The sequence below is a fragment of the Simochromis diagramma genome, unplaced genomic scaffold, assembly GCF_900408965.1.
Source record: "Simochromis diagramma unplaced genomic scaffold, fSimDia1.1 OVJJ01000514.1, whole genome shotgun sequence".
Classification (NCBI taxonomy): Eukaryota; Metazoa; Chordata; class Actinopteri; order Cichliformes; family Cichlidae; genus Simochromis; species Simochromis diagramma.
Window position 1 is genome coordinate 79,034 of NW_024387346.1, and position 26,911 is coordinate 105,944.

General features: G+C 43.8%; 1 protein-coding gene and 1 long non-coding RNA gene across 2 annotated transcripts; one reads left to right on the plus strand and one right to left on the minus strand.

The window, feature by feature from the left end:
• Positions 1–208: 208 nt before the first annotated feature.
• Positions 209–6,923, minus strand: LOC120718344. Its single transcript, XR_005692453.1, has 3 exons — positions 6,664–6,923; positions 2,774–2,775; positions 209–1,944 (listed from the first exon to the last, which is right to left on the minus strand). It is a non-coding gene; the product is annotated as an uncharacterized LOC120718344 (long non-coding RNA).
• A 6,280-nt stretch (positions 6,924–13,203) lies between these two features.
• Positions 13,204–19,086, plus strand: LOC120718306 (vegetative cell wall protein gp1-like). Its single transcript, XM_040006789.1, has 2 exons — positions 13,204–18,814; positions 19,016–19,086. The coding sequence occupies exons 1-2, from the start codon at positions 17,488–17,490 to the stop codon at positions 19,084–19,086; spliced, it is 1,398 nt and encodes a 465-aa protein (XP_039862723.1). The 5' UTR covers positions 13,204–17,487.
• Positions 19,087–26,911: the final 7,825 nt, after the last annotated feature.

Consider the following 26,911-nt stretch of genomic DNA (forward strand, 5'->3'; position numbering starts at 1 on the left):
GATTATGTTTGACCCCCAACATTTTCAACACTTGGGCCATCAAACGGGAAGAAAAATTAGATCCCTGGTCGACCCTAGGGATGCCAAACAGAAATAAACTGCATCAAGGCCTTCATCACCGGCTTAGCTGTAATTGTCCGCAAGGGGTATTGTTAGGTTTATAGCATAAACCTATTCGCTGGAACGTTGAAGACAATATAATTACACCGCAAAGCAAGACACGAAGTAGGCAAGTTCTTCATGTTACTCGTATACGGGAGAGAACCGGACAAAGCGCCGTCCCTTCGCTTGACCCCAGTAGCTCTCGTCCGTCCTCCCGTACCACTGCCCTTTTATTGAGGTTACATGAATATGCATAAGTTCACTAACATGTGACGTCTACATACACACAAAGAGTACCTTGCGTGTGTGTGTGTGTGTGTGTGTGTGTGTGTGTGTGTGTGTGTGTGGTCAAGATGTGACCCTGTGAAGACTCCCCAAGGCTAGTGCCAGGACGTCTAACTCCATCTAACAAAAGGCTCTTATACTTAAACAGATATACGTGTGCTTGCTATACCATAAATCAACAAGAAAAGATAAACTCTCCTAGGGAGTGTGATCTATGCCAGGACACTCTGTGTAGAGGAATGTACGCACTCCCTCTTTATGCTACACAGAGTTAATACAGACCTCTTTAGGATGAGACATTCTTTCAATCTACAAATGATTACACACTTCTAAGCATATATGAGTAAATGTTTCTAAGCATAAATGACAATCAACAATACAAAACCTATCATTCCCCCCTTTTTGCCCTTTATGCTAGAAAAGTTCCCAGTTATGAATACCTCATGTCTGACAGTTTCAATGCAAACATTTTTATACTCAGCATATGTCAAATCACCCTAAATTACCGAAAAAATACACAGTTTAACAAATGTATTAGCAGTTATCCCATTCCTCATTGATCTCATCTCATGGCAAACTGCATCTTACGAGCAAACAAAGAAATTGTTAATTTAATAGTAAAAATAAGAAAGTAACATTTTCAAAAACATCTCAGCTTGGTAATGCTTCCTCCGGGTGTGCACATCACATGTCTCTCTGCAGAGTGGTTTGAGTTCTGCAGGGCGTCATAAATGTCTCTTCCAGTTGTTTCATTGTCCACAGGACCAGAGTCCAAATGTATGTAGGATAGACATTCAAACATACCAGTTGGTTTTGTTGTTTGTCAACATGGGTCTCAGCTATTTCCAAAGCTGCAGACCTCTCAGCACTCTAGTTTTATGGCCTCCCATTACCCCATTCAAGCCTTCGTCCTGTGAGGGGGATATTTATGACTCCTTCATTGTCCACGCTCTGCAGAGAGACATCTCTGTGGAAAGGGTGCAGGGTTGTCTTACTGCTGTTATGATCCCAGCAGCCTTCAGAGTGTCATCGTATGCACAGTACAGTGGCACATTAGGTGATGTTCATAGTAAACTGCTGTCATCACCACCATAGTTTCTGGTTCCTGTGCTTTCACAGAATCATGATGTCATCCTCGAACTCCTTCTGCGCTGTCGGTGGAGCTTGGCACGCTCCTCATCCCTCGAGTTTTCATGTTCCAACGCTGCTGAAGGTTTAAGGCAGAGCACGTCGTACACCTTAGTTGTCTTCCTCAGCGTCAATATTGAATCTTTCATTTTATTTAAAATCTTGCTGTGGGAAGTCTCCTCTTGATCTCCTGGAAGCTTAGTAGCACAGTTCTCTGTGTCCTGTCTGCTGTGCTGAAGATGATCTCTGATCCTCCTGAAGTCTCTCTCCCATCTTGTGGACGATCCTCTCCTCTATTTTGCAGGCAGTTTCATGGTCCTTGCTGTGGCTCCAAGGTCTGATTTCATGATGGGCCCCAACCAGCTTGATCTTTGACCTCAACCACTGCCTGGGCTATGCCTGGAATGTTTCTGCTTCTCACTGCTGCACCTGTGTTTCGGAAAGGCTTCTATTTGGAGAGCATGTCAACAATCATCAAACCACATTCTTTAGTTCAGTGAACTTCACTAATAGGCCATCATAGCCTCATCTGAACATGGATGCACCACTTGCATAGATTTAATACTTGTAAATAAACGGCTAATCACACAAATCACTGCAACAATAATAGTAAACATTGTTTAATATTAATTCTGGACCCCACCTCTTGACGCATGGACACGCTCATGCGTCAACTCACCAAACCTGGATCCCTGTCTTAAAAACTGGCTCCACCAGGAGCCTGCATACACAAGATCTGGAAATAAAATCAAACCTCACACGTATAAACAATTATATCAAAAGAGTAACAAGCATTCAGCACGGGCAAGACAAGTGTCATGTGCAGGTTTTCTCAAATCATTAAATCACTATTATTACCATAATTCACCTCAAACATGGATCATCCCATGTGCTCAGTTAACATTAATGTAATCGGTGACTTCTCTTAAGCAAGGTCACTCCATTCATATATTTATTATGGGTTCAAAGTGGCCAGCTAAGAGCCCATATTAAACTTTTCCATAAACACCGTAATCTCTTATTTGTTTTACCCATGTCACTTGTCCGTTCCAGCTGAATCTTCCACAGCATTCTCAAAGAAACGAACATTAGCAATACACATTGACCGTGGTCAGACGGAGGTCAGACACAGGTCAACAGGTTCCAGAGGTGCCATAAAAACACCATAAAATCAACCATCCATTGCTGTGGAAAATATGTTATTCATACCATCAAAATAACGTCACATTTTCCCAAAAACACAATGTAACAGCATCACCACTCATAACCTGTAAACACAGTTTCCCTCACACATAAACCCAAAAATCCTGTAGTAGGAAAAACATCAACCAGTTGTCCTGGTATAAATCATGTGATCAAACCACATGAAGAACTGTAATGCTGTAGAAAAGAAACTGCAAATGTTAGCGCTGCGCAGATGTATACAATTTCTCACAGTTTCTTTCACCAGTCAGTCAGCTTTCTTTTTTATTTCCATTCATTCATTCTTTCTTTGCTGATAGTGGAACCTGTCGTCGCATTTAGTTTCCACTTCCAGCAAAATGACGTCATTTCAAAAAGAAAAAGAACTTCTTGATCGGATTACCTTGCTGAATCCGGTTTAGGCTGGGACATTTATTTAATATTGTCCCAAATAAGTGGCTTTCTCCTGAGCCCATTTTAATGTGGAGAAACCTCACTTGTAACGGCGTTCTCGACAGGTCGTATAGCACTTTTAATTTCTGACGTGCAGATCTGCTTAAAGAAAAGAAATAGACAAACAAAATCAGTGCCTGTTCAAAAGATAAAAATGGAAAATAACAGATTATCAAACCAAACTTTCAGTGCACTGTGAAAGTATCAAAATAAAAAGGCCTTGTTAAGTCATGACACAAGCTCCTCATCAACTTCACAACAGGAGAAGAATCATCAGCTAGATTCACTCCAAACCAACCATCAGCTGCACAACACACAAATGTCTAACCTTAATGTCATATTAGCTATGAGTTTAATCACCAGGTCTGTGCTCTTCACTCATCTAAATCACAGATCTATTTTATTCAATTTTCCTTTTCCCTTCATCATAAAATATGTGACATGCTGTTATGCACTTCATAAAAAAAAATTTGTTCTGACGTATTCAGAGTTGTGTATCTAGGTACAGGATTCACTCGCACATCAAACAGGAAACTCAGTGTTTTAGAGTCTCCACTCAACACAACAAACTCCAACACATCTCATTCACTCGTGCTAAAATTCAATCACCTTTCATTAATCTAAGAACCGATCAACTAATTTGCATATCAGCTATTAACCCACTAAGTTGACAGGACAACAGGAAAGCATGTTCAAAATAGTATCACAAAAGACAATTCCCCTCATACAGTAAATCACTTGCTGCATCAATCAGGCAGGAAGCTTCTCCCAATTTACCATTTTAACACTAAATTTATTGTCTGATCGCTGGTTAGTCAAACCAGGATTTTTTTTTTCCACAAAAGTTAAATTGTTGTCCTGCAACCTAGAGCATCAATTTCTTTTCTTTTGGATAAATTCAGTATTTGATAACAAGTGTCTGCTAAATTGACACTATTTTAACACTGATGAAAGATAACAAGCTAATTTTCATTGCATGGGTGTTTGTGTTTGGCAGGTCTAATGCATGTCTGTGGAGCTGCATATCCAGCAGAGCATGTTCTTAAAGCTGCCTTTCCTACACACTTCTTTGCTATTATTTGATCATTTCTTAACTAATGTGCTATGAGTCTTCATGAGTCATTTTGTGTTTGGAATTGTTAGTAGGGTTAATATATGTTCTGTTTTTATGTATCCTTTCATGTACCTTCCCCCTTTCGTGGTGGTCTGGACACTGTGTCAATCCTCCACTTCCAGGCAGTCGCTTGTCTCCCCGAATTCCTTAAGCTAATTTGATTGCCCACACTAAAACAGCAGCCTCAGCCCTCTTCTGCTCCTCTCCTTCTCTCCCACTTTTCAGTCCAATGGCAGTCAGTTTTTTTTCCAGCTTTGTCCCGTGTCTCTCTTTGTCCCACTGTCTCTTTCATTGCCATCTCACTCCAAACATGGCAAATGTCAAACTCAGACAGTCTTCTCAAAAGTCCTTCACACACAGTGAGGTTGCAGCTGGCTGGAAACGCATCTCCATCCATCCAATCTAGATGGTGGTTCTTCTCTTTCTGATGCCGTTTGCCCACAGCGCTGCTGGACCTCTCTGCTCAGATTGTCTCTTGGACTCCTGTCCACTGTTAAATGTTCATGCTCGTGCTTCTGAAACTGCACTCGGTGTCTTCAGGGAGAGATTCGTTTCCTTGGAGCTTGCTTGTTCAGGATGAGGACAGGAAGCTGCAAAACAATTCAGCCAAAAATTCTGGCTAAGTGTTTCTAATTTTTCTAATGATTTCAATCTATAATTTTCTTACGACTGCTACCCGTGTAGGATTGATCCAGGTCCGTTCCCCACCTGTAAACGACAGACTGAGAGACTTTCATTATTATCATCACTGCTTAATCATCACACATCTCTCTCTGTCTGTGTTTGTGTGAACAATCCTTTCTTAAAAGCAGAAAATGACATTGTAGTTGTTTTTCGGCTGATCAACACAAAACCTTTTTCCTATGATTATTTTTTTTTTCGTCTACAATGTAATTTGTCTCTTTTTCACTCTTTTTTTTTTCTTCACAATAGCTGGTGGTCTGCAAAATCACTGCTCTCACTCACAATCAGAGGCAATTACTTTTGCACAGTGCACAAAAACACTGTGATGTCAGACACATTCACACTCACTTTTTCATCTGCATGAATAAATCATATGGCTGGAGATATGTGCCATGGTGATCCATAGGCATGATCACCAGTTTATTTAATTATTTTTAATCCAACAAAACAAATAAACAAAAACATGATGCTGATGCTACACACACACTAGTCAAGGTGCAGAAAAACTGCTCATGGAAACGCTGCACACTTATAGCTCTGTTTCCCTGTCTTTGAGTAGTTCTCAGACAGCTCTCGATCTGATAATGTGCAGCCTGCTCATCAGCTCAGAAAAAAACTGCAACGTAACATCACACAGTAGTTGCATGCTCTGCCCACAGCGGCAAAGTCTTACACTTACATATTCAATGCAGCTTCTCCATCATGTACTTTTAGATGTTTCATACAGGGTTCAGCATTTTAGTTGTTTTTTTACAGGCGTGCTGTATATCTCAGCAATGGCTCATAATAAGACGACAGTCTTTCACACAGGTCAAGTGCCTCTATGCACTTCATTAGTTTAAATATTTGCCTGTATCACTTCACCTCACATGTCATTGTACTGAATTTAAGCAACCACAAGCTTAATGTAGGTTACTTTTAACAACTATCCACCTCAATTACGTCTATGGTCTGGCACACAAGCTAAAGAGTTAACATTTCGTGTCAGCAAGGGGTGGGGGGAAAGCCACCCACCAGAGCACAGCTGCTGATGTGGGCTGGCCTTTTCCACACACACTTCAAGGCTGGTGTGTTTTCTGAAAACTTCTAACATTTGAATCTCTTCCATTCATAAGCCTGCGATTAACCGCACGGCTCAGGTCCGCGTGAAACCCGCGCGACCGCATTCGCGTGCACCCGCGCAGCTGTGGAGCCTTCGCTCTCTCTCTTTTTTACATAAATACTTTGTGCTGCCAGGAGCAAAGTCCAGCACAAACGTCTTTCTCCCTCCAACTCACTCTTGGTTGCTTAGAAACCCATAATAACAACAACAGCTGCTGACATCACACACCACGCGTTCTGCTCCGCACACACTCACACACAACAACAACAACGAGACGATGACGAAAATGACAATAACACAAAATAGGCCTACTCCGGACTCACACCGGACCGCTCGGGACCCTGACCCAGCTGTGGGACGCTCACCCACTCGCGCGACAAAACCCAATGAAGGGACGCTCGGGACACACACCCAGGGCGATTTCAAAACCGGACACACACCGGACGCTTGGGACCCTTGGGACCCTTGGGACCCTTGGGCGATTTAACCAAAACTTCTTTTTCGGGACACTAACCCAGTTATCGCTCCACAAAGCAGCGAACTTCTCAACGCCTCACAAAATGGCGGAGACTGCACAACGACACGGTTATAGAGTCGGCCTCTTTAAACTTACTTGGCGTTGCTTAGCGTGTAATATCAGCCTGAATCCCGCCGATCGACATTCATCGAGGAGAAGGACAGACAGCGAATCCACAGGAACTTCCTGGCTGACGTCAGTCTTTCAGCGTGCCTCTCCCCCCCCCCCCCCCCTTCGGTGAATGCTATCCCAGGGAGCCGGCATCGAAGGACCAATTAATGTTAGGTTTATAGCATAAACCTATTCGCTGGAACGTTGAAGACAATATAATTACACCACAAAGCAAGACACGAAGTAGGCAAGTTCTTCATGTTACTCGTATACGGGAGAGAACCGGACAAAGCGCCGTCCCTTCGCTTGACCCCAGTAGCTCTCGTCCGTCCTCCCGTACCACTGCCCTTTTATTGAGGTTACATGAATATGCATAAGTTCACTAACATGTGACGTCTACATACACACAAAGAGTACCTTGCGTGTGTGTGTGTGTGTGTGTGTGTGTGTGTGTGTGTGTGTGTGGTCAAGATGTGACCCTGTGAAGACTCCCCAAGGCTAGTGCCAGGACGTCTAACTCCATCTAACAAAAGGCTCTTATACTTAAACAGATATACGTGTGCTTGCTATACCATAAATCAACAAGAAAAGATAAACTCTCCTAGGGAGTGTGATCTATGCCAGGACACTCTGTGTAGAGGAATGTACGCACTCCCTCTTTATGCTACACAGAGTTAATACAGACCTCTTTAGGATGAGACATTCTTTCAATCTACAAATGATTACACACTTCTAAGCATATATGAGTAAATGTTTCTAAGCATAAATGACAATCAACAATACAAAACCTATCAGGTATGCTGCTGGATATCGGGTGCTTTGGTACATAACCGATAAAACATACTGACTACCAGACTTGGCATGTGGCAACGGCCCAACGCAATCAATAAGCAAGTACTCAAAAGGCTGACTAATAGCTGGAATCAACTGGAATGGAGCAGGTTTAACAACCTGATTTGGCTTACAAGTCAACTGACAGGTTTTACAGTTTCTGATGTGTAATGATACATCCTTCTTCAAATGTGGCCAAAATAAATTACGCAAAACTCTATCATATGTCTTACGCACACCCAAGTGCCCTGACCTATCATGAGTTAGGTTCAACACCTGACCACGATACTTTGATGGAATTACTACCTGGAACACTGGATCCCCCACAAAGTCCTCCCCATGAGGCACCCACTTCCTCACCAGAACACCATCCTGCAAAAAATAGCCACCAGCCCCACTTTTCACCTCCGGAGCTGACAACACAGTCTCCAACTGCCGTTCCAAGTTTGGGTCAGCCCTCTGTGCACTCATCAACTCAATGCGGGGCACATCCAGAGGCAAAGCTGGCAAAGTCAGTAAAACAGGTTCATCCTCAACAGCGGCTTCTGTACACTCACCTTTACTCATTGCCCATGTAACAGCACAGGCCGGGTAAGAGAAATGACGACTGCCGGCACTATCCAACCAATCTAACCTGGAAGGTGAATCCGTAACTACTGGTGCTGATGACACCTTTCCCCACACACGACCTCCGGCCAAATCATTACCTAGAATGATATCCACCCCTTCCATCCGCAATGCAGGCCTAACCCCCACTAAAACCTCACCATGTACCAATTCGCACTCAATATTCAACCTATTCACCGGAACCACCATCATCCCCATTCCTCGCATAAGGATCTTATCCCCAGTAGCCGTCTCATCTGTAAATGGGAGAATGGACCCCACAGAATAAGAGATGACATCAGAGTGTTCTTAAAATGTTCCAGAATTATTAAATCACACAAGCCCCCAAAATCATTGACCCCAGAAGCCACACACCAGCGGTTAAAATGGTTCGTTATCTCCCTCACAAACTCCAAATGCGACTGAGCAACCTTCTTGTCCCATGTCCTAAACCGTTGATGATAAGCTTCAGGGACCAACTCATACGCCTTCAACACAGCATCCTTAACAGACTTGTATGTCAAACCATCACTGCCCAATGACGCATATGCCTCTTGCGCCCTCCCACACAACATACACTGCAAAAGCAGAATCTGTTCAGAATCTGACCACTTTCCTGCCTCTGCGACACGTTCAAACAAAGAGAAAAAAAACATCAGGGTCTTCCTCATTAAACTTAGGTAAGAGACACAAATTGCTCACCATATCAGGAGATGACAAAGATGAACGTTCTTCATCCAACAAGACGTCCCCCAAAAGCTTACCCTCTTTAACCAAAGTTAAATGAGTATTCTGCAAATCTGTCTTTGCCTGCTCAGTCTCCCGTCGCAACCTTTCAATCTCCACCTGCTTGTCAGCCTCCAGTTTGTGTTTTTCCATGTCCATCTTCTATTTCTCCAGCTCCAACTGTTGCTTTTCCTTTTCAAAAGAAATTTGCAATAACATCAGCTCCTTTTGCTGCTGAAAAGTTAGGTTTCCTGGAAAAACTCTCAACGGCACAGTTACTGGCTGACCAGTTTTCTGTTGCCCAGCCACCAAAACACCCTTTTCAACTAACTGCAAGTTAACCGCAGATTTCACAGTATCTTTGCGATGTTTATCCCCAAGCCCACTCAAATCAAGATCATACTCATCCGCAACCTTCAACAGCTGGTCCTTAGTGCAGCAATCCAGGAAATTCTCACAAGGTGCAGCAACAAACTCCTCTATACCTGCCATGATGCTGCAAGGCTCAAAGAGCACAGCAAAGGAAAGAGGAGGAAGAAAAAAAACAAACAAAACACAATCAGCAGAAAAAAAACAAAAAACAGTGGTTCCCCAGGTCAAATCGTGCCCCTAAAGACAAACATTTCTTGCTAAAGTGGAAATCTCCCCCATACTAACCTGCCTACCCCAACTTACCTACACCATAACCCTAGTCTTCATGCAGATTAGCGACGGGCTCTTTAAACACTCAACCCAGTAACCCGGTTAGGCCACCAGCAAGCGGGGTACTCACCTGACAGCCCTGGAAGTGTCCCCAAGATGAATGCTCTAACCGTACACCACGCAAAAAAAAAAAAAACGAGTCCAAAAGGAACACGCTGCTGCACCTACAAAGGGAGACTCCACAAAACACTTACCACCCGAGAGAACTCTACAATCACTGCTAAGAAAAAGAAAACCCCAGACATGGCTAGGAATGTATTCCAAGCTGCTTTATTCTTTTAAAACAAATAAAACAGAAAAGAAACCCTACTTTCAAAAACAAACAGTGGTGTGTGTAATCAGTACCATCAGTAGTGTGTGAAGGAATGGATGAGTGGAAGATGATGCATGTAATAGTGTCAAAAGCAAAAACCAAACCTAACGCAGCCAGAATCCAACCTGGTCTCTCAGGGCCAACCCAAACTATGCCCTAAAGGCTTTTTATATAGATTCCTGGCACGCTGGCCCAGGTGTTGACAGTGTCACTGATTGTAAACGGGAACTCCGCCTCTCCAATGCCTGCAAACAAGACACACATGAGCCAAAAGGAAGGCAGGGTGCAGTGGATCGTCACACAGCAAAAACCAGTCTTCAGTTCTGTGTTACTGATGACTCCCGTGTGGAGTGTGTCGTGAGAGCAGTGAGAGACCAAGCGGATTTGAACACAGGGACGAACACATGAACACTCTAGGCCTGGCTATATTATCTTTCCTTCAACTTCTCCTCACCAAAGATAAGATTAAACTCAGAGTTTCTAAGATGAGTAAAGTATAATTGATTTCAATATTTTTTGTGATTTTCATTATTCGGTTTTGGTTTAGCTTTACTAAATTCCTTTAATAAAATTTCCTGCAATTAAAACCTACATTGTGGACTTTTCCACTTTTGTAAAAACAATAACGGTAAAAGTCTGGTGTTATTCTTATTGTTATTTACATCTTTTTATTGGTTTAAAAGATTCAAAAACAGGGGGGAGAGTACAAGTTTAAGAGCAGTAAACTTTAAGAAAAACACAATAGAATAGGTTAAGATAAAAAAGAATAACTTACAAGAATAAAATACTATATACCATCGAATAAGGTACCAACAAAATAAAATAAAATACCCTGTTATAGTAACGTATTACCTATAGTAGGTATACGTCTTGATGCATTCTCAATTATCCAAGAAAGTAAATTTCCAAAAGTTGATTCTGTTCATCTTGACGTAGCGTTTTGTGGGAGAAATGTTTCGTCACTCATCCAAGTGACTTCTTCAGTCTCAGCTGACTGCAGGTTTCCCCAATCTTATAAACAGTACAATTGCATAATGACTGAAACCAGCCCACTGAGGAACAATGGGCTGGGAGGTCAGTTCCTTAATCTTAATTGTGCAATTTCTCATGACCGTTGATCAACAACCACTGACCAAAACCTGATCAATGGCCATGAGTATCATTCACAGAGAGTTGGGGAATGGCTGCAATCAAAAAATGAAAAAAATTGCACTCAGTATAGCACATAAATATTGCACATAATATTGCATATAAGGGAGACTGAGCGAAGGCTATTGACAGGGGATTTCTAAGAATCACCCCACAATTCTTCAGCTAAGACACCTGAGTTAGAAAACACAAACACTGCAGTTGTCTTTACTCGCGAGGACGGTCACAGATCACTCGTACTTGAAGGAGACACTCACGGACTCGCGCTCTGTCACTGTCTGCGTTCTTTATTTATACAAGCTTGTGTGTGTACAAAGATAACAAAGTTATTCTAAGAACTCAGAGCTGAGGTTCCCCTTTTCTAAATCTGTATGTTCTTAGAAAAGAGGAAGCTGTTAGTTGCTAAATAAGTTTATCACACAAGAGTTTATGTGAAAAGTCACGTAGACATGTGGATTGCTTAGTGATCCATAAAAAGACACATTTCATGTAGCTGATCACACTATGTACAATTTTCTTTTGACAGCTATCATGGTGTATTGGATGTTTGTGTGTGTCTGTCTGCACATGTGTGGTCATCTACCGAGACCATGTTTTAGAGTCTGACAGCGGTTGGAACGAAACACCTGTGAAATCTCTAGGTCCCACATCATGAGTGCTGCAGCCTGCCACTGAAGGAGCTACTCACTGCTGTCAGAGTCTCCTGCATGGGGTGGGAGATGTTGTCCAACATGGATGACAGCTTAGCCATCATTCTCACCACCTCCACTGGGTCAAGAGGGCCAGTCTCTGCAGCGGGTACAGCCTGCTCTGCCCTTTTCTGTAGAGGGCATCTGAATTGTGAGTCTAGTCCAGTTTGTTGTTCAGATGAACACCAAGGTACCTGTAGCTATCCACAGCCTCAATGTCCATATCTTCGATGCTTAGTGGTTGCAGTGGAGGATGTTTGTGCCTGTGGAAGTCTACCACCAGCTTCTTGGTTTTACTAGTGTTGATCTTATTGAGAGTGGAGAGATATTTTGCTGCTATTGTTAATAATCATCATCATGACCATTGCATTAATAATATAATTTACGGTATTGATAGTGCATTCAGATGTTTAAACATTTTGGTACCCAATTAGCCTTTATTACAGCTGCAGTTATAACCATTTTAAACTGTTGAGTTGAATCTATAATCTTAAATGCTTTTGAATGCTTGTTATAATCTTAAGTGTGTATGTGATGATTATGTTGATTCTGAGTACACTCTGTACAGAGTCAGAGTGACAGGAAACTGCAGGCTTGCAGAGCGTTTGCAGAAGTGAAACCGAACGCAGAATCTAAGTGCAGGTTATTCTGAGGAGCTGGTTAGACGAGGCTATGTGAATAACTAGGGTATTCAAATTGTCTGTTATACTTTTATATTCTTTTATTAAGCTTTTAGTAGAGATTCTTGGTTAAAACATTTATTCAATTTATATTACATCTATAGTTTTAGTAAAAGGTTGACAGTGGCCTCTGTTTGACTGTGAGCGTTAGTAGGTGAGAGGTGACACAGAGTGCCACGTAAGGTCGTAAGATATCATGTTTGCTTATAATTGTGGGCTTGCAGAAGTGCTCGCTCACTGCAAAATCATTGTCTGTGGTTTTGAAGAAGCGCTAATCAGAAAGGTTGACAGGAAACATCTGTTATGAAGATGAAGACAATGTTCTTTTAAACTGTGTTAAAAGTCATTGTGGTTTCATTAACCACGTCATTAATTCAAACCCTGATGCTATAAAAATCTGTGTATGCTTTGATTAAGTCGAAGATCAATCCCTGTCTGCGTACAGAGTGGTCTTCCCACGCGTGTATTCATTAAAATCAATTGTTTGACCAAGCTCTTGTTGGACCATGGTGGTTTTTACTCTCCTTCCTCAATATTTGAACCTTAACATTTGGGGACTTCGTCCGGTGGTTGAGGAGGGAGAGAGTTGGAGGTGTAGACGGAGAAATCCGGGGTCCAAGGTGGTCAGATGGGCAAGCACGAGTGCCAGTGGTCGAAGTGAGTGGGCATAAGCCGGCTTATCCAAAGGTAAGGCACTACCTGTTGAATTATTTCCAAAGTGTGCCAAAAATTGGACATTACAAATTAAAGTCTACTCATTGAAATTACTGGTGAATGTCTGCTTTGATTTTGATGAGAATCTCATAACAGTACTGAGGATTTAAAGCAGTTGGACTGCTGAAAATGATTGAATGCGGTTGGACCGCTAAAGGATTTAATACGGTTGGACCGTGGAAAGCAGTTGGACTGCTCAATGATTTTAGTATGTTAGGGAATTTGGTTATTGTTTGGGGTGGAGCCCCTAATTGGTTAGAAGGTTGGACCTGCTTCAGTCTTACACTTTTTTGGGTGTTTTACTGTTGTTCCAAAGTATTATAAATTATCGAAGAACGCCAGTTGGACTGGTAGGAAGCGCATAGCCCGGAGCTTACGCTCCCTCCTTGTCGTGGACGCGCGACATTGACCTCTCGGCGAAGAGGGTTAGTTCAGTGTGGCTTAACTGTGGGGTACAGGGCATCCTGGAATAAGCTAGTGGTTGGACCACTTTACCGTTTGGAACTGTAATCTGCGCTTTTTTGGGCAGCAAAGGTTGGACCTTGGGTGTTGGACACTCTTAAATTGAGTTAGGGATTTTAGAGATGAGGCCAGAAACTGTTGGACAGATACTGGTTAATTGATCACAAAAAAAGTTGGACTTTATCGGTTGGACCGTTAACTTAAATTTGTCGAAATTGGTTAGGCGCTAAAGCTGACAGATCTGACAGTGGTTGTAAATATAAGACGTCTTTGTAATATAAAATAAGAGAGTTTGGTGTGAGAGGAGGCTGTGTGTCGAGTCAGTAATGCACTGACTGTCTGCTGGTATTTTTAGATGGTGTGTGAAAATGCAAATTAGTAAGCAGTGAACTGTTTAAACCACAGTTGGTTTTACAAATACTGCTGCAAACATTGTTGAATGTGGGTTTAAGACGCCATTTATGTTCATTAGAGGACTATAAATAAAGTTTTGAGTTGCCGTAGTGGATGTAAAGTAATTGACTGAGTTTGGATGTAGATATATAAATATAGTGAGTGCACTGTATATATTTAAGACGAACATATTACTTTTATTAATAACCTCTCTCCAGCAATAATTGCTGGTGTTTTATTTTTTTCAATTTCTTGTGTGTGCGGTGAGAATTAATAGAGGTTTCAATTGTTTTTTGACTTGCTCTTTCTGATTATGAAAGGCATGTCTAGAATACTCTTAGGAAAGCGTGTTTTGAGTATATTCCTCAACTCCTGTCACAGTTTAAGTGTGAATGCGGTGAGTAGAAGGTTTTGAGTGATTGGGTGTGATGTGTACAAAATAATAAATAATAATAACACTACGAAAGTTGATAGTAGAGTGAGTGCAGAAGTGGAAGTGTGAGAGAAAAGGCGGTGTGTGTGTGAGACGATCTGACAAACGCAAAGAATTTAGTATATTTAGAAGTGTGTGCGTGAAATAAGGGTGAATTGTTTTAGATCAAGACTTAGTAAAACAAGAGTTTGATTAGGTTGTAAAATAGGAAAGAGAAACAAAAAATATTGCTCTGAGTGCTGTGTGTGTGTGACAGCAAATGGTGTGTGTGACAGGACCGTTACATGCCCATAAAAGGAACTGACTGTGTCGAGGGAGCACCCAGAGAGAGAAACAGACGAGTTAAACTCTAGGCAGATAAAGCGAATGGAGGTTTTAAGAAAAGGAATGAAAAGGATATTAATTGTATGCTTTAGTGTGTCAATACAGGTGGACTTCTTTCAACCTAAAACCTTGAGTACAGCAGCAAAACTATAAAACATAATTGGAAGGAAAACAGGCCAGATTTTGGCTTAAAATTTTACAGCTTGACCTCCCACTTGTCACGATCCTGAGAAGAAGCTCAAAGGACAGTTAATCTCCTGATGAAGACCGACAGAACATTGTGGACTTCAAGAATTAACAGCAGGCAAAAGGCAGTGCAACTGAAACTAAACTGACGAGAGCAGCAGCATGGAAGAAAAGCACGTGATGCAACATGTACTGTGAATTACAGGCTGGGCAGCTGAACTGTGGGAAAGCACTGGACACTGATTTTCAGATCTGCCATGCTTGGAATAATCTTGAAAGAGACGACTGAATGGATGAACAGGGAAGAAGAAACCACGTGATGAAAAGATGGACGGCGAAAGTGCAGGCTGGTAAGAACAGTGTGACATAACTGTTTAAAGGCACTGAATGTGATATTTTGCCAGGCTGGGACTTAATCTAAAAGGCAAATACTGAAGAGAAACAGAGAAGAAACAGACTGTGTTGTTGGAGATTTGACGGCCACACAGGACACTGTGAAGAGAGGGACAGGGACCAGTGAGAGGTGAAGCCGGACGAGTTCGACTGTGAGAATAGAGGGTACAATTGGGTTGAAATTGAAGCCTGAACTCATGATGGTGTTTAGAGATGTCCACCAGAAAACTAAAGAGGTAAACAAAAAGAAGGTAAAATGAAGAGAGAAAATAACTGACAATTACATCAGTGAATAGAAAACACACATACACAAAGTGTTACATGTGAAATTATTTTTGGAAAGAATCAGAAGTGAGATGGTTTTGAATTAAGAAATCAGTGAAAAGATTGCATGAATTAAACCTGACTATAACATACAGAGGCAATGAAGAAAGCAGCTTACACTCACTGAACCCTAACAAAAATACATAGGAAACGCAATGAAGACCTGCTTACACTTATACACATAACATAAGTTGGTATTTCTGACCAGAGAGAGGGAAATGGGTAGTTTAAGTACTCATGATAATAATGAAAATGTCTCAGTTGTGTTTCTTCAGGGGCGAAACAGACCTGGATCAATTCTCCACATGCAGCGGTCGGAAGAAACCTATAGGTTAACATGACTGGACATGTTAAGGCAAGTTTCTGGTTGAGCTGTTCACAGCACCATGTGTCCCTGAACCTCACAGGCAAACTCTGACCTATGTTTGAGGACCAGGAATGCTGTTATTTAAGGTGGGAACTTAAAATTTGGGTTAGCAAATTTGGGAAAGAGAAAACTGACGGCTTAAGTGGAGAATTGTGGAGGAGTCTGAAACACTGCAAAAAGCAACATATGCAAATTCACATACACAAGCAGAAAATGCATTAACCTTACAAGGACAAGCTCGTGGAGATTAATGCATAGACACTGATTAAACCTGGCTAAGAACACAAACATACACAATGAAGATCAGCTTTCTATTTGTATGAGTGATAGAATGGTGTGAATGTTTAATAAAATACATTTGAGTTTGAAGTTGAGGAATAACTCAAAGAAGCTATATGACAAAGGGAGTGAGTTATGGAAAAACAAAGTGATTAAAGTAGTTTTAAAAAAGTGACTTAGGAGTGCTCTGGTACTGAGTGATCAACACTAGTGATCACTGTAGAAAGAAATAAAATAATTTAACAAGTTGGTAATGTTTAAACATATGTTTCTTTTGTTACGGCAACTCATTGAGATATGACTCAGTATGCAAATTAGCTGGAGTGAGTGGTGACGAAGAAGCTTCCTGTGTGTGTGTGTGTGACTGAGGCTTTAAGGGGAGGAAGCATAGCAGACTGTTCAGAAGTGCAGGTTTGGATAGGGAATTTATAGTTTAGTGATGATATGTTGTTGTAAGGGGGTTAATATCTTATGCTGAATCTAAGTATGTTAAAGTGCATAAAGGGGGTGATTGTTGTGTGCAAATTGTGTGGTTTTAACAAGACTTTCGGTGTATTGAGGAGGTGAAATTATGTGAGTTGACCTGGGAGTGTCAGGACTCTGGTGGCAAAACTTTTGTGTGCTTAAGTGTCATGGTCCGGAGTCTGTGACTCCGTGTTTATGTTTAGTTTATTGGTATTCTGTGGTTTTGGGTACCTTGGGTGTTTATACTCTTCTGTTTCATGGTTCATGTTCTTATGTTCTGTGTCCCCCAGTCTGTGTTAAGTTGGTGTGTTATGTCATTACGTGTATGTGTTTCCTGTTTTACTTTGTAGGTCCGTGTCTGTTCTCAGTGTGTTCAGTTTACTTTTCCCCTGTCTCGTCAGGTCGGATTACTCCCAGCTGTGCCCTCCTTTTGTGTCTCATCCCCTCGTTATCCTTCTGTGTATTTTAACCTCGTGTCGGCCTCTGTTAGTTGCTGGTTCGTCTGCGTTATTTCCCCTCCGCCATTCTGTGTTTATTCCTCCGGCTTCCTGGTCATTCTCCCTGCAAGGTACCCTCGTTTGTGTTCTGGTTTTGTGTTTAGTTTAGTTTTCCCAGTTTAGAGTTTTTACCGTTCTGTTTCTTGTCACCCTTTTTTGTTGTACTTCTCCGGTTGTAAATAAAGCTCACCCTCCACTTAAGCAGTCTGCATCTTGGGTCCGTTACTAATCCACACGGCCTGCCTCGGCATCCCGTGACAGTACGAACCAGCCACTATGGACCCAGCAGCTTGCAACCCTTCTGAGGAGCTAAAGGACGACATTATTTTCACTGTGGAGAATCTTCTCAGCCTATGGCTGGAACACCCCCCGGAAGAGCTTCGCCGCGCAGTGGAATATCGGCTACAACGGCTCTTTTCCGGCCTGCCATGGCTATTGGAATCGCTTTCCCCGACCATGCAGGCCTTTCTCCACCTCACACCACACCTTCTCTCCGCCACTACTACCTCGCTGCCCGACTCGCCGGACGTGATTTTGCCCGGCCCGTCGGAGCTGTCTGCGGGGAGGAAACGCCGATCGCACCGCTGGCGCGCCACCCCACAGCCGGACGTTCGGACTTCTAATTCGCCGGCTGTGGTGAGTGAGGACTCTGTGTCTTTTCCAGACATTGTGACTGTTCATTCAGGGGGTGTGTTTTGTGTGGCGGATGTCAAGGCGAGCTGCTTATCGCCTGTGCAGCTACCGGCAGCCCAGTTAGCCACCCAGCAGCCACTCTCAGTCCAGTCCCCAGCGCCTCCAGTGTCACTTTCGGCCCAGGCCCCCGTAGCTCCAGAGTCACCTGTAGCTCAGGCCCCCGTAGCTCCAGTGCCACCTGTAGCTCAGGCCCCCGTAGCTCCAGTGCCACCTGTAGCTCAGGCCCCCGTAGCTCCAGTGCCACCTGTAGCTCAGGCCCCCGTAGCTCCAGAGTCACCCGTAGCTCAGGCCCCCGTAGCTCCAGTGCCACCCGTAGCTCAGGCCCCCGTAGCTCCAGTGCCACCCGTAGCTCCAGTGCCCCCGCTACCCGTAGCTTTGGCTTCAGTGTCACCGGTCTCACACACTCACTCTATGCAGGGAGAAAGTCTAAGTTCCAGTCAGGGTGTTTCTCGCGCTTTAGCTGCTTCAGGCACCGTTCTGCAATCCAGGGCTTCCCCAGAGGCTAGGTCTCAGTCCCCAGCTGATTCTGGACCCCTGAAGTCTAAGCAGCCACCTGAGAACTGCACCATGTCAGCGTTTCCTGGGCAGAGCCAGTGCTCAGTGCATTGCCAGTCGCCTTTGTGTCAGCTAGTGGCCTCCATGACTGCTGGCTTAGTGGTGACTTCTGCTGGAGGGTCCGTAGGACCGCTCCGGCCTTCGTCTCCTGTCTCCGCTGGAGGGTCCGAGGGACCGCTCCGGCCTTCGTCTCCTGTCTCCGCTGGAGGGTCCAAGGGATCCGTCCGGCCTTCGTCTCCTGTCATCACTGGAGGGTCCAAGGGATCCGTCCAGTCTACGGCACGTCTGGCTTCCACGCCGCCGCCTGCAGCGCCTCCGTCTCCGGCTTCCACGCCGCCGCCGTCAGCCTCGTCTGGTCCAGCCTCGTCTGGTCCAGCCTCAGAGCCGTCAGCCTCGTCTGGTCCAGCCTCAGAGCCGTCAGCCTCGTCTGGCCCAGCCTCCGAGCCGTCAGCCTCGCCTGGCCCAACCTCCGTGCCTTCATCCTCGCCTGGCCCAGCCTCCGTGCCTTCATCCTCGCCTGGCCCAGCCTCCGTGCCTTCATCCTCGTCTGGTCCAGCCTCCGTGTCTCCGCCCTCAGCGTTGCCTGGCCCTGCCTCGTTTGGGTCTGCAGCTAAACGGCCGCGTTAAAGGCACTGGAGAAATCAAAGAACATGATCTCACAGTGCTCCCAGTGGTCCCCAGGTAAGAGAGGAAATGATGTAGGAGGTGATTGACGGCATCATCAGTGACTCCAGCGCCAGGTTGGTAGGCAAACTGAAGCGGGTCCACTGATGTGAAGCTGTGCCAGGTCAAAGCTTGCCAGTATCTTCATCAGGTGGGATGTCAGAACCACTGGCCTGTAGCTGTTGAGGTCCTCGGGATGTGGAGTCTTTGGCACTGGTACAACATAAGAAGTTCTCCAGAGCTGTGGAGCTCTCCCCAGCCTCAAGCTCAGGTTGAAGATGTGCTCCATCATCCCACACATACGATCTGTGCAGGACTTGATAACCCTTGAGCCGATGCCATCTGGACCCGCTGCCTTCCTGGCTCTGATCCTCCTCAGTTCCCTCCTAACTTGGATGGTCGAAAGAGATGTGTGCTGGATGCTGTGGTTGGGGGGTGGGGAGTAGTGAGCAGGGTGAGTAGAGGAGGTGTGAAGTGACTGAGGTGTCAGAGGGGGAACAGCTGCAGTGGGTGAGTGTTCAGCCAATGTTGAAGACTGTCTCCTGGTTTAATCAAATCTGTTAAAAAAGTGATTCAGTTCATTTGCCCACCTCATATTCCCCAGTGGCAGAGAGTTTTGATCTGTGTGGCCAATGATGGTTCTAAGGCCTCTCCAGACTTCACTAACATTATTCTGCTGAAACTGGTTTTCCATCTTCTGCCTGTAGCTGTCCTTCTCATTCCTGATCAGACCTCTCAGCTCTCTCTGCACCATTTTCAGCTCCTTCTTGTCTCCAGCTTTGAAGGCCCTCCTCTTCTGCTTGAGGACAGCTTTAATTTCTGGGGTAATGCAAGGTTTGTTGTTGGAGAAACACTGCATGGTCCTGGTGGGTATGATGTTATCCACACAGAAGTTAATGTAGCCCATAAGGCAGGTCACAAGGCTGTCGATGTCTTCCCCGTGGTTATCACAAAGCACCTCCCACACAGTAGACTCAAAACCGTCCTTAAAAGCCTCCTCGCTCTCCTCCGACCATCTCTGCACTGTGCAAGGCCAGTCCAGACAGCATACCAACTGTGGCCAGAGTAGGACCCTGGTACGCTGTGACCTTCGGCTCTGGCTGTGCGGGTCCCTTACGTGGCCGACCATCTCTGCACTGTGCGGGCGATTGGTCGCTCCCTGTGCACTAAAGGCTCATATACAGGAACAAGGTGCACCATGTTGTGATCAGATCTTCCTGGGGGAGGGAGAGTTATAGCTCTTCCATCTTATTAGGGAGTGATCTCACATTTCCCATGATCAAAAAAGGGAGAGATGTCTGTAACGTCTCCGATGCGACAACGCTCCCTCCAGGCACGACACCCCCTTCTCTTCCTCCTCACCTCACTGGGGATGTCAGGTCTGTCCGCCAGTAGCACAGCTGCAGCTGCAGGGCGCAGTGCTAACAGCTGATCCCTAATATAAACAAAGGAGCCATGCGCCGGGTCTCCAAACACAGGTAAAAGACAGGTAAAAATGACCAGAACTCGCACGAATCGGTAGTGCATGATTGGCAGAATGTAATTACTAAGGCCTAAGTTAAAGGTTAAGAGAAGTAAAGAGGAAAATAAGAAAGAAGCAGAGCTGCCGTAAGAATTCTATCTTAAAGTACAAAAGAAATCACTGTCAAGTCATAATGTATTTCTGAAGAGAGTCGTTAAAAGTATTTTTCAAATGTTCAAGCTTCAGATGGAACATAATATCCTCTATCCATAGCTTATGAGCTGGAGGAGAAGCTTATTACCAATTGAAAAGTATGAAGCGTCTTGCAAGTAGCGTGATGAATACTATTGCATTTTTCATTGTGTCTGCCGTGGTATGTTTACAGTGAAGATACGACGGCAGACCAGATAACTGTTTCTTGCTAGATGGGAAATCTATATGGACCGGGCCATACCATATTTCAATTTCTTGATAGCCTAATTGTGGTGTGAATGAGACACGGCGGGTCCAAATATCGTTAATCAGAGCGTCACCACACAACCCCATCGCCCGATTGAAGCTGGGGAACCATCTGGCCGAACCTACTGCCCCAAGCCAGCTTCCAACATGGTGACAGGGCCGTGTCCCTTCTATAGGCTGCCCACGCCTCCAGTGGTGGCAGCGACGCTGGTCTGGAGTCCGGCCACGCCTCCAGCAGCGACGGCAATGCTGGTCCGGAGGCCACCTGGCGAGCCGGCACGGTCCTGCAGGGACAGTCGTGAGCCCCCGCTCAGGTGGCTGGGCCGGCATCTGTCACTCTGGAGCAGCTCGTGCCTAGACCTCGGACCCAGGTCGAGCAGGCTCCCCTGACACGGGGACCTCCGTCTTCCCACACAGTTCCTCCACCGCTCCCGGCTGGAGAGGACTCTCGTGTGTCTCCTCCATCTCCAGCTGTAGCAGCTCCCCCACCTCCAGCGGGCACGGACCCAGCTCCAGAAATCGTTAATCAGAGCCATCGTTAGTCATTCCGACTGCAGCTCACAAGCTGCCAACCGCACATAACGTCACACCACAACTCTCTCAACCTCTGCTTCCCCGTGGTTTTAAACACGGTGGGTGTGATAGCAGATGCTGTACAGGTGCGTCCGCACGACACCGCCGACCATGCCTCACCACACTCATTTATTTCTGATGGCATAATGTCATTCTTCAATTTGGATTTATGCAAATAAGAGTGTGCATAGCCAAATTACAAAAAAAAAAATCTTCCACTAAGGCTGCATTACAAGCTTCCGAAGTATACAAATTTTCATAAAATGACTGAACTGAATATTGATATAATTTGGGGTGGTAAGTATGTTTCCACATTCATCCTTTATTGCTCTAACAATGAGGATTATTTTTTATTAGTGCAAATACCTCTCACAGGTTACCCCGTCTTCCAAGCTACTAAAATAATACCAGAAATAACAAGTGCCATGTTAAATAAGCTACTCAGGTTACACCTGGCTGATTTAGAGGTAGTCAGTACTGGGTGAGTCCCTTCAACCACATCAGTGCCAGAATCCTACATTATCCACTGGGTAAGACTCATAGGATCAGGGATTAGGACTTTTTTTTTTTTTAAAATCAGCAAGCTGAAATCAACTTCCTGTAAAGGGGTTTTGTGGGCGTACCGATTGACAAGTTGAGTAAATTAAAAAACTGAGACTTCCATTTCTGACCTAGAATGAACAGAGAGAGAGAGATTAGGACACAAAAAAAAAAAAAAAAAAACACAAGTACAACATATCCAAAAGGAATGTAGAAAAGAGAGAGAGGCAGGACTACAGGAAGAAAATAGTGAAGCTTTTGGCCAAGACAAAGGGAAGGGGGAAATCAATGTCCAATAAAAAACTGAAAGAAAGAAGAGGGGAGGAGTTGAGAGGATGTGGTGTGGGGATCAGTTATATTACTAATTCTAGTCATAACTCTGCCAGAGCTGGAGCTCTCTGCAGGTCTGTGGAGATGGATACTCAGGATGGAGCAGAGCTCTGCTTTCCACAACTCTTCAACATCTCCTGCAAGAAGCCTACAACTCCTGTGTCTCAAGTTTTGCTCCTTTATATTGTTGTTTCCTCAATGTCTCTGCTGACTGTGACTCTCAACCTGCTCGTCATCATTGCAGTCTCCCACTTCAGGCAGAGTTTCATATTTTTTACCTGCTGCTGTGGCTTTACAAGTGTATACCTGATTTGTTATACCTGATTGAATAGTTTCTTTCTGTTGACTTTTTTTATAAATTACATTTTCCTGTCTTTCTAGGCAGCTCCACACACCCACTAACATCCTGCTCCTTTCTCTGGCTGTCACTGACTTTCTCGTTGGTCTTCTGTTTATGCCTGGAGAAATCCTGCGAAATACAGCGTGTTGGTTTCTTGGTCAGCTCACATGTTCTCTGTATAATTATGTATCCTACATCATTACCTCTGCCTCAGTGGGCAACATGGTGCTGATATCAGTCGACCGCTATGTGGCTATTTGTGACCCTCTGCATTACCCCACCAGAATCACAGAGAGAAGAGTGAAACTCTGTGTTTGTCTGTGTTGGCTCTGCTCGGTTTTCTACAGCTATGTGATTTTAATAGATGATCTAAGTCAACCAGGCAAGCATAAATCTTGCTATGGAAGATGTATAATTTTCATTGAATTTATTGCAGGATTTGTTGACCTTGTTTTAGCCTTTATTATTCCACTTACTGTCATCATTGTTCTGTATATGAGAGTGTTTGTGGTGGCTGTGTCTCAGGCCCGTGCCATGCGCTCTCAGGTTACAGCTGTCACACTGCAGCTCTCAGTGACTCTAACAGCAACTAAATCAGAGTTAAAAGCAGCCAGGACTCTGGGTGTTCTTGTTCTTGTGTTTCTATTATGTTTCTGCTCATATTTTATTGTTTCACTTTTTGGAAACGAGTTGCTCAATAGCTCATCTACATCGATTGTGATCTATCTGTACTATTTTAACTCCTGTCTAAACCCTTTGATTTATGCTATGTTCTACCCCTGGTTTAGAAAAGCTGTGAAACTAATTGTGACTCTACAGATACTGCAGCCTGGCTCCTGTGAGGTCAGCATACTGTAGAAAAAAGAAATCTTTCCTTAATGTACCAATGGGTATACCAAATTACTTTCTCTATCAATAATGTACTACATTAATTTAACGACATTTAACAAGTAATATGCCATACATTACATTTCTTGAGTAATAACCCCAACACTGGTTGTCAAATAGTGCTGGTTTCAATTATAGAGGCCTAGAAAAGGGTTAACAACCCACTGGCAACCTCCTGTCACTAGCAACAAAATGTGCATTCTGATACTGTTTGCCGAGTGGTTGCTGTCTATCACTGGGTCAGACTGGTTGAAAACAGTGTCACAAAAAACCACAACATGATTGTTTTAATCACCAAAATGTTGCTGTGGCTACTCAGAGGGAAGATTCCAGCTTTTCAAGTTTGCCTTGTTACCAGGCAGCTGCAAACCAGTCTTCAGTGTGATGACTCCTGTGTGGAGTGTATCTTGAGACCTGGGGTAGAAAGAGATTGCAATGCCCCCCTGGGTACCTTTATATCACAGCTAACAGATGCTAAAAAAGTCTTAATATCCAGCTTTATGTGACTGAAAATGTGGGTGTGGGTGTATGTGTGTGCGGTTGAAGCAACACTCTGAAGACACTAATTTGAGAGTCTGAGTTACAAAATGTGTGATTTAATAAAATAAGTTTCATAAAAGAAATAAATGGTGATTGACAGCAGAGTTTTTAAAAAGTGACAGAAATTCTTAATATGAATTTGAATTATTAAGGGATTGCGTTACAATAAATGTTCAAGTGAAAATGTGCTACACACAAATTTAATTCAAGTAGAATTACACAAACTGAAAAAAACGGAGGGAGAGGTAAGTGACGGAAGTGATGGACAAGGTAAGTGACTCATGCTGTAACTGACGTCAGACGCCGGAGATTTTGGCGGAAAATTAAAGCGAATGGTAGTTTAGAATTGAACAAAGTTTCTTTAAGCTTCAGTATTACCAAATATACTAATCAATTGTCATATAACTAACAACATCTGTCCTATCATCTCTAACACCCTGGAGAACAACGGGGAGAGTTTAGATGCTCTCCAAGATTACATCGACCATTGTTTCCAAGATTTAGTCATGAAGAAGGCTCAGAGTGCATCTTTCCCGGCCAAAATTGAGACACTGTCATCGAAGAGATGTCGCCCGGCAGACTCCCCCGGCACAACATCGCCTGCCGGCAAAGCCATTGCAGACATCCTGGAGTCAATCGACAAGCGATTGTCCAGTTTCGATGCGAGGCTGTCCCTGGGGGATATTTTACATCGGGAATTTAAGGCTACATCCACACGTACACGGGTATTTTTGAAAACAGAGATTTTCCGTTTTCGTTTTAAAAAATAATCCCGTCCACACGTAAAGGCAGAAATGAAGGAAAACGCTGCTAGGAACATGCCAAAGCTTCTCGTCCACACATAAATGCAAAAACAGAGTTTTAGAAAATATCCACCCTGGCCGGAGTTTTTAAAAATCTCCGTTTTCAGTGACCAAAAACGCCGTTTACGTGTGGACGAAAGGTGCAAACGCATATAAAAATCTGCATTTTCAAAAAGGTACGTGTGGACATAGCCTAAATCTCTGCGAGAATCCCTGGAGTTCAGCCAGCAGCAGGTGGAAACGTTTGCCGCTGAAAATGCCACGCTACGGAAGTCGGTCAAATCTCTCACCGATAACGTGACCCAGCTAAACATAGAAAATAAAAAAATAAAAGAGTCTGTTATCGATCTACAAGCCCGTAGCATGAGAGACAACCTTGTGTTTTCTGGTATTCCAGAATCTTGCGGAGAGGACACGGAGGCAACGGTGAAAAGCTTTATTAAAATCCACCTGAAGCTGCCGGAGGACACCGTAAAGAACATCGCCTTGATAGAGTGCATCGCTTGTGGGCCGTGAGGTCGCCGGCCGGGAGAGCACATCCTATTGTGGCCAAATTTGGCCACTTCAAACAAAAGTAACAGGTGAAACGCCGCAGCAGGGAATTAAAAGGAACGGATTTCAGCGTGAACGACCAGTTCCCCAAAGAGATCCTGGCTGTATTAACTTCAGACCAGATAAGAATCCGCTACACCCTTTCCCTATCCACTCACACTAACTTGCATTAACTTAACATTAACATCTGTTTAACTTACTAGTATCAAATCACATCTTAAGTGTGATATCATAGCAGAATTAACAACGTCACTCTCCGTCAACGGTTTGATTGGAATGTTTCCGGGAAAAAAGTATATTCCTTACTGTGGGGAGAAGGGAGCGCATGCATCGCAAAGACCAAAGTCGCTCATATACTGTTGATTATATTTGTGGACTGCCAATTGCGCTGAGTTCCAGCTGTATTGAGCCTATCCATTTCTTCATTTAGTCCAAGGTTGAGGTCGCCTCCAAGAACAAGTGTGCTATCTCAGTGTTCAGAGAGTGCACTGAAAAAAACGTGAAAGAATGAGGGTTCATCAACATTTGGACCATATACACTTGCAATACATAGCTTTTATCAAGTATAGATAGTTTAATGATTAAGAATCTGCCCTCTGGATCTATAACTGTATCGAGTACTGTGAAATTAATATTTTATGTATTAAAATTGCTACTCCCCTTTGTCTAGAATTATAACAAGCTGAGAACACATTGGAAACTCAGGTGTTTAAGTTCATCAAACCCTAAGAGGTCTGTGGGTCTCTTGTAAAAGGACAACATCTGCCTGTAGCTTTTTGAGTTGGTTAAATATTTTTAACCTCTTTTCTCTGGAGCCAGCTCCATTCATATTCCATGTAACAAACCTCAGTGCCACCACAGATGTCTGTGTATAACTAGGGGTGTACGCTGTGTGTGTCGCCTAGACAGGTGGCGAGAATACATCACTTGTTCATAAATAAAGAGAAGGAGAGAGAGAAAAAATGTGTGGGCGAGATGCTCCCTGAGTCTGACTATGTGTGTGCATATTTACTAATATGAGTACGCTTGGCTTAAGTGTGTGTATCCTATATGACTGTGTGCGCTGTCTGACTGATGTAAATGTGCTGCCGTTGAGCGCATGATTGTTCGTGATCGTGCTGTGCGTATGTGTCGAAATAAAGGATGTTGTTTGTGGATGAGTGTGGAAGCAGGTGATCGAAGCAGTGAAAGAAATAAAGAAAGAAACCAAGGACACGGGTGAGCAGCATAAAAACAAGAGGGGGAAAAGAGAGAAAAAAACGTGAAGGAAAAAAAAACCAAACAAAAAAAACCCCGGAACAT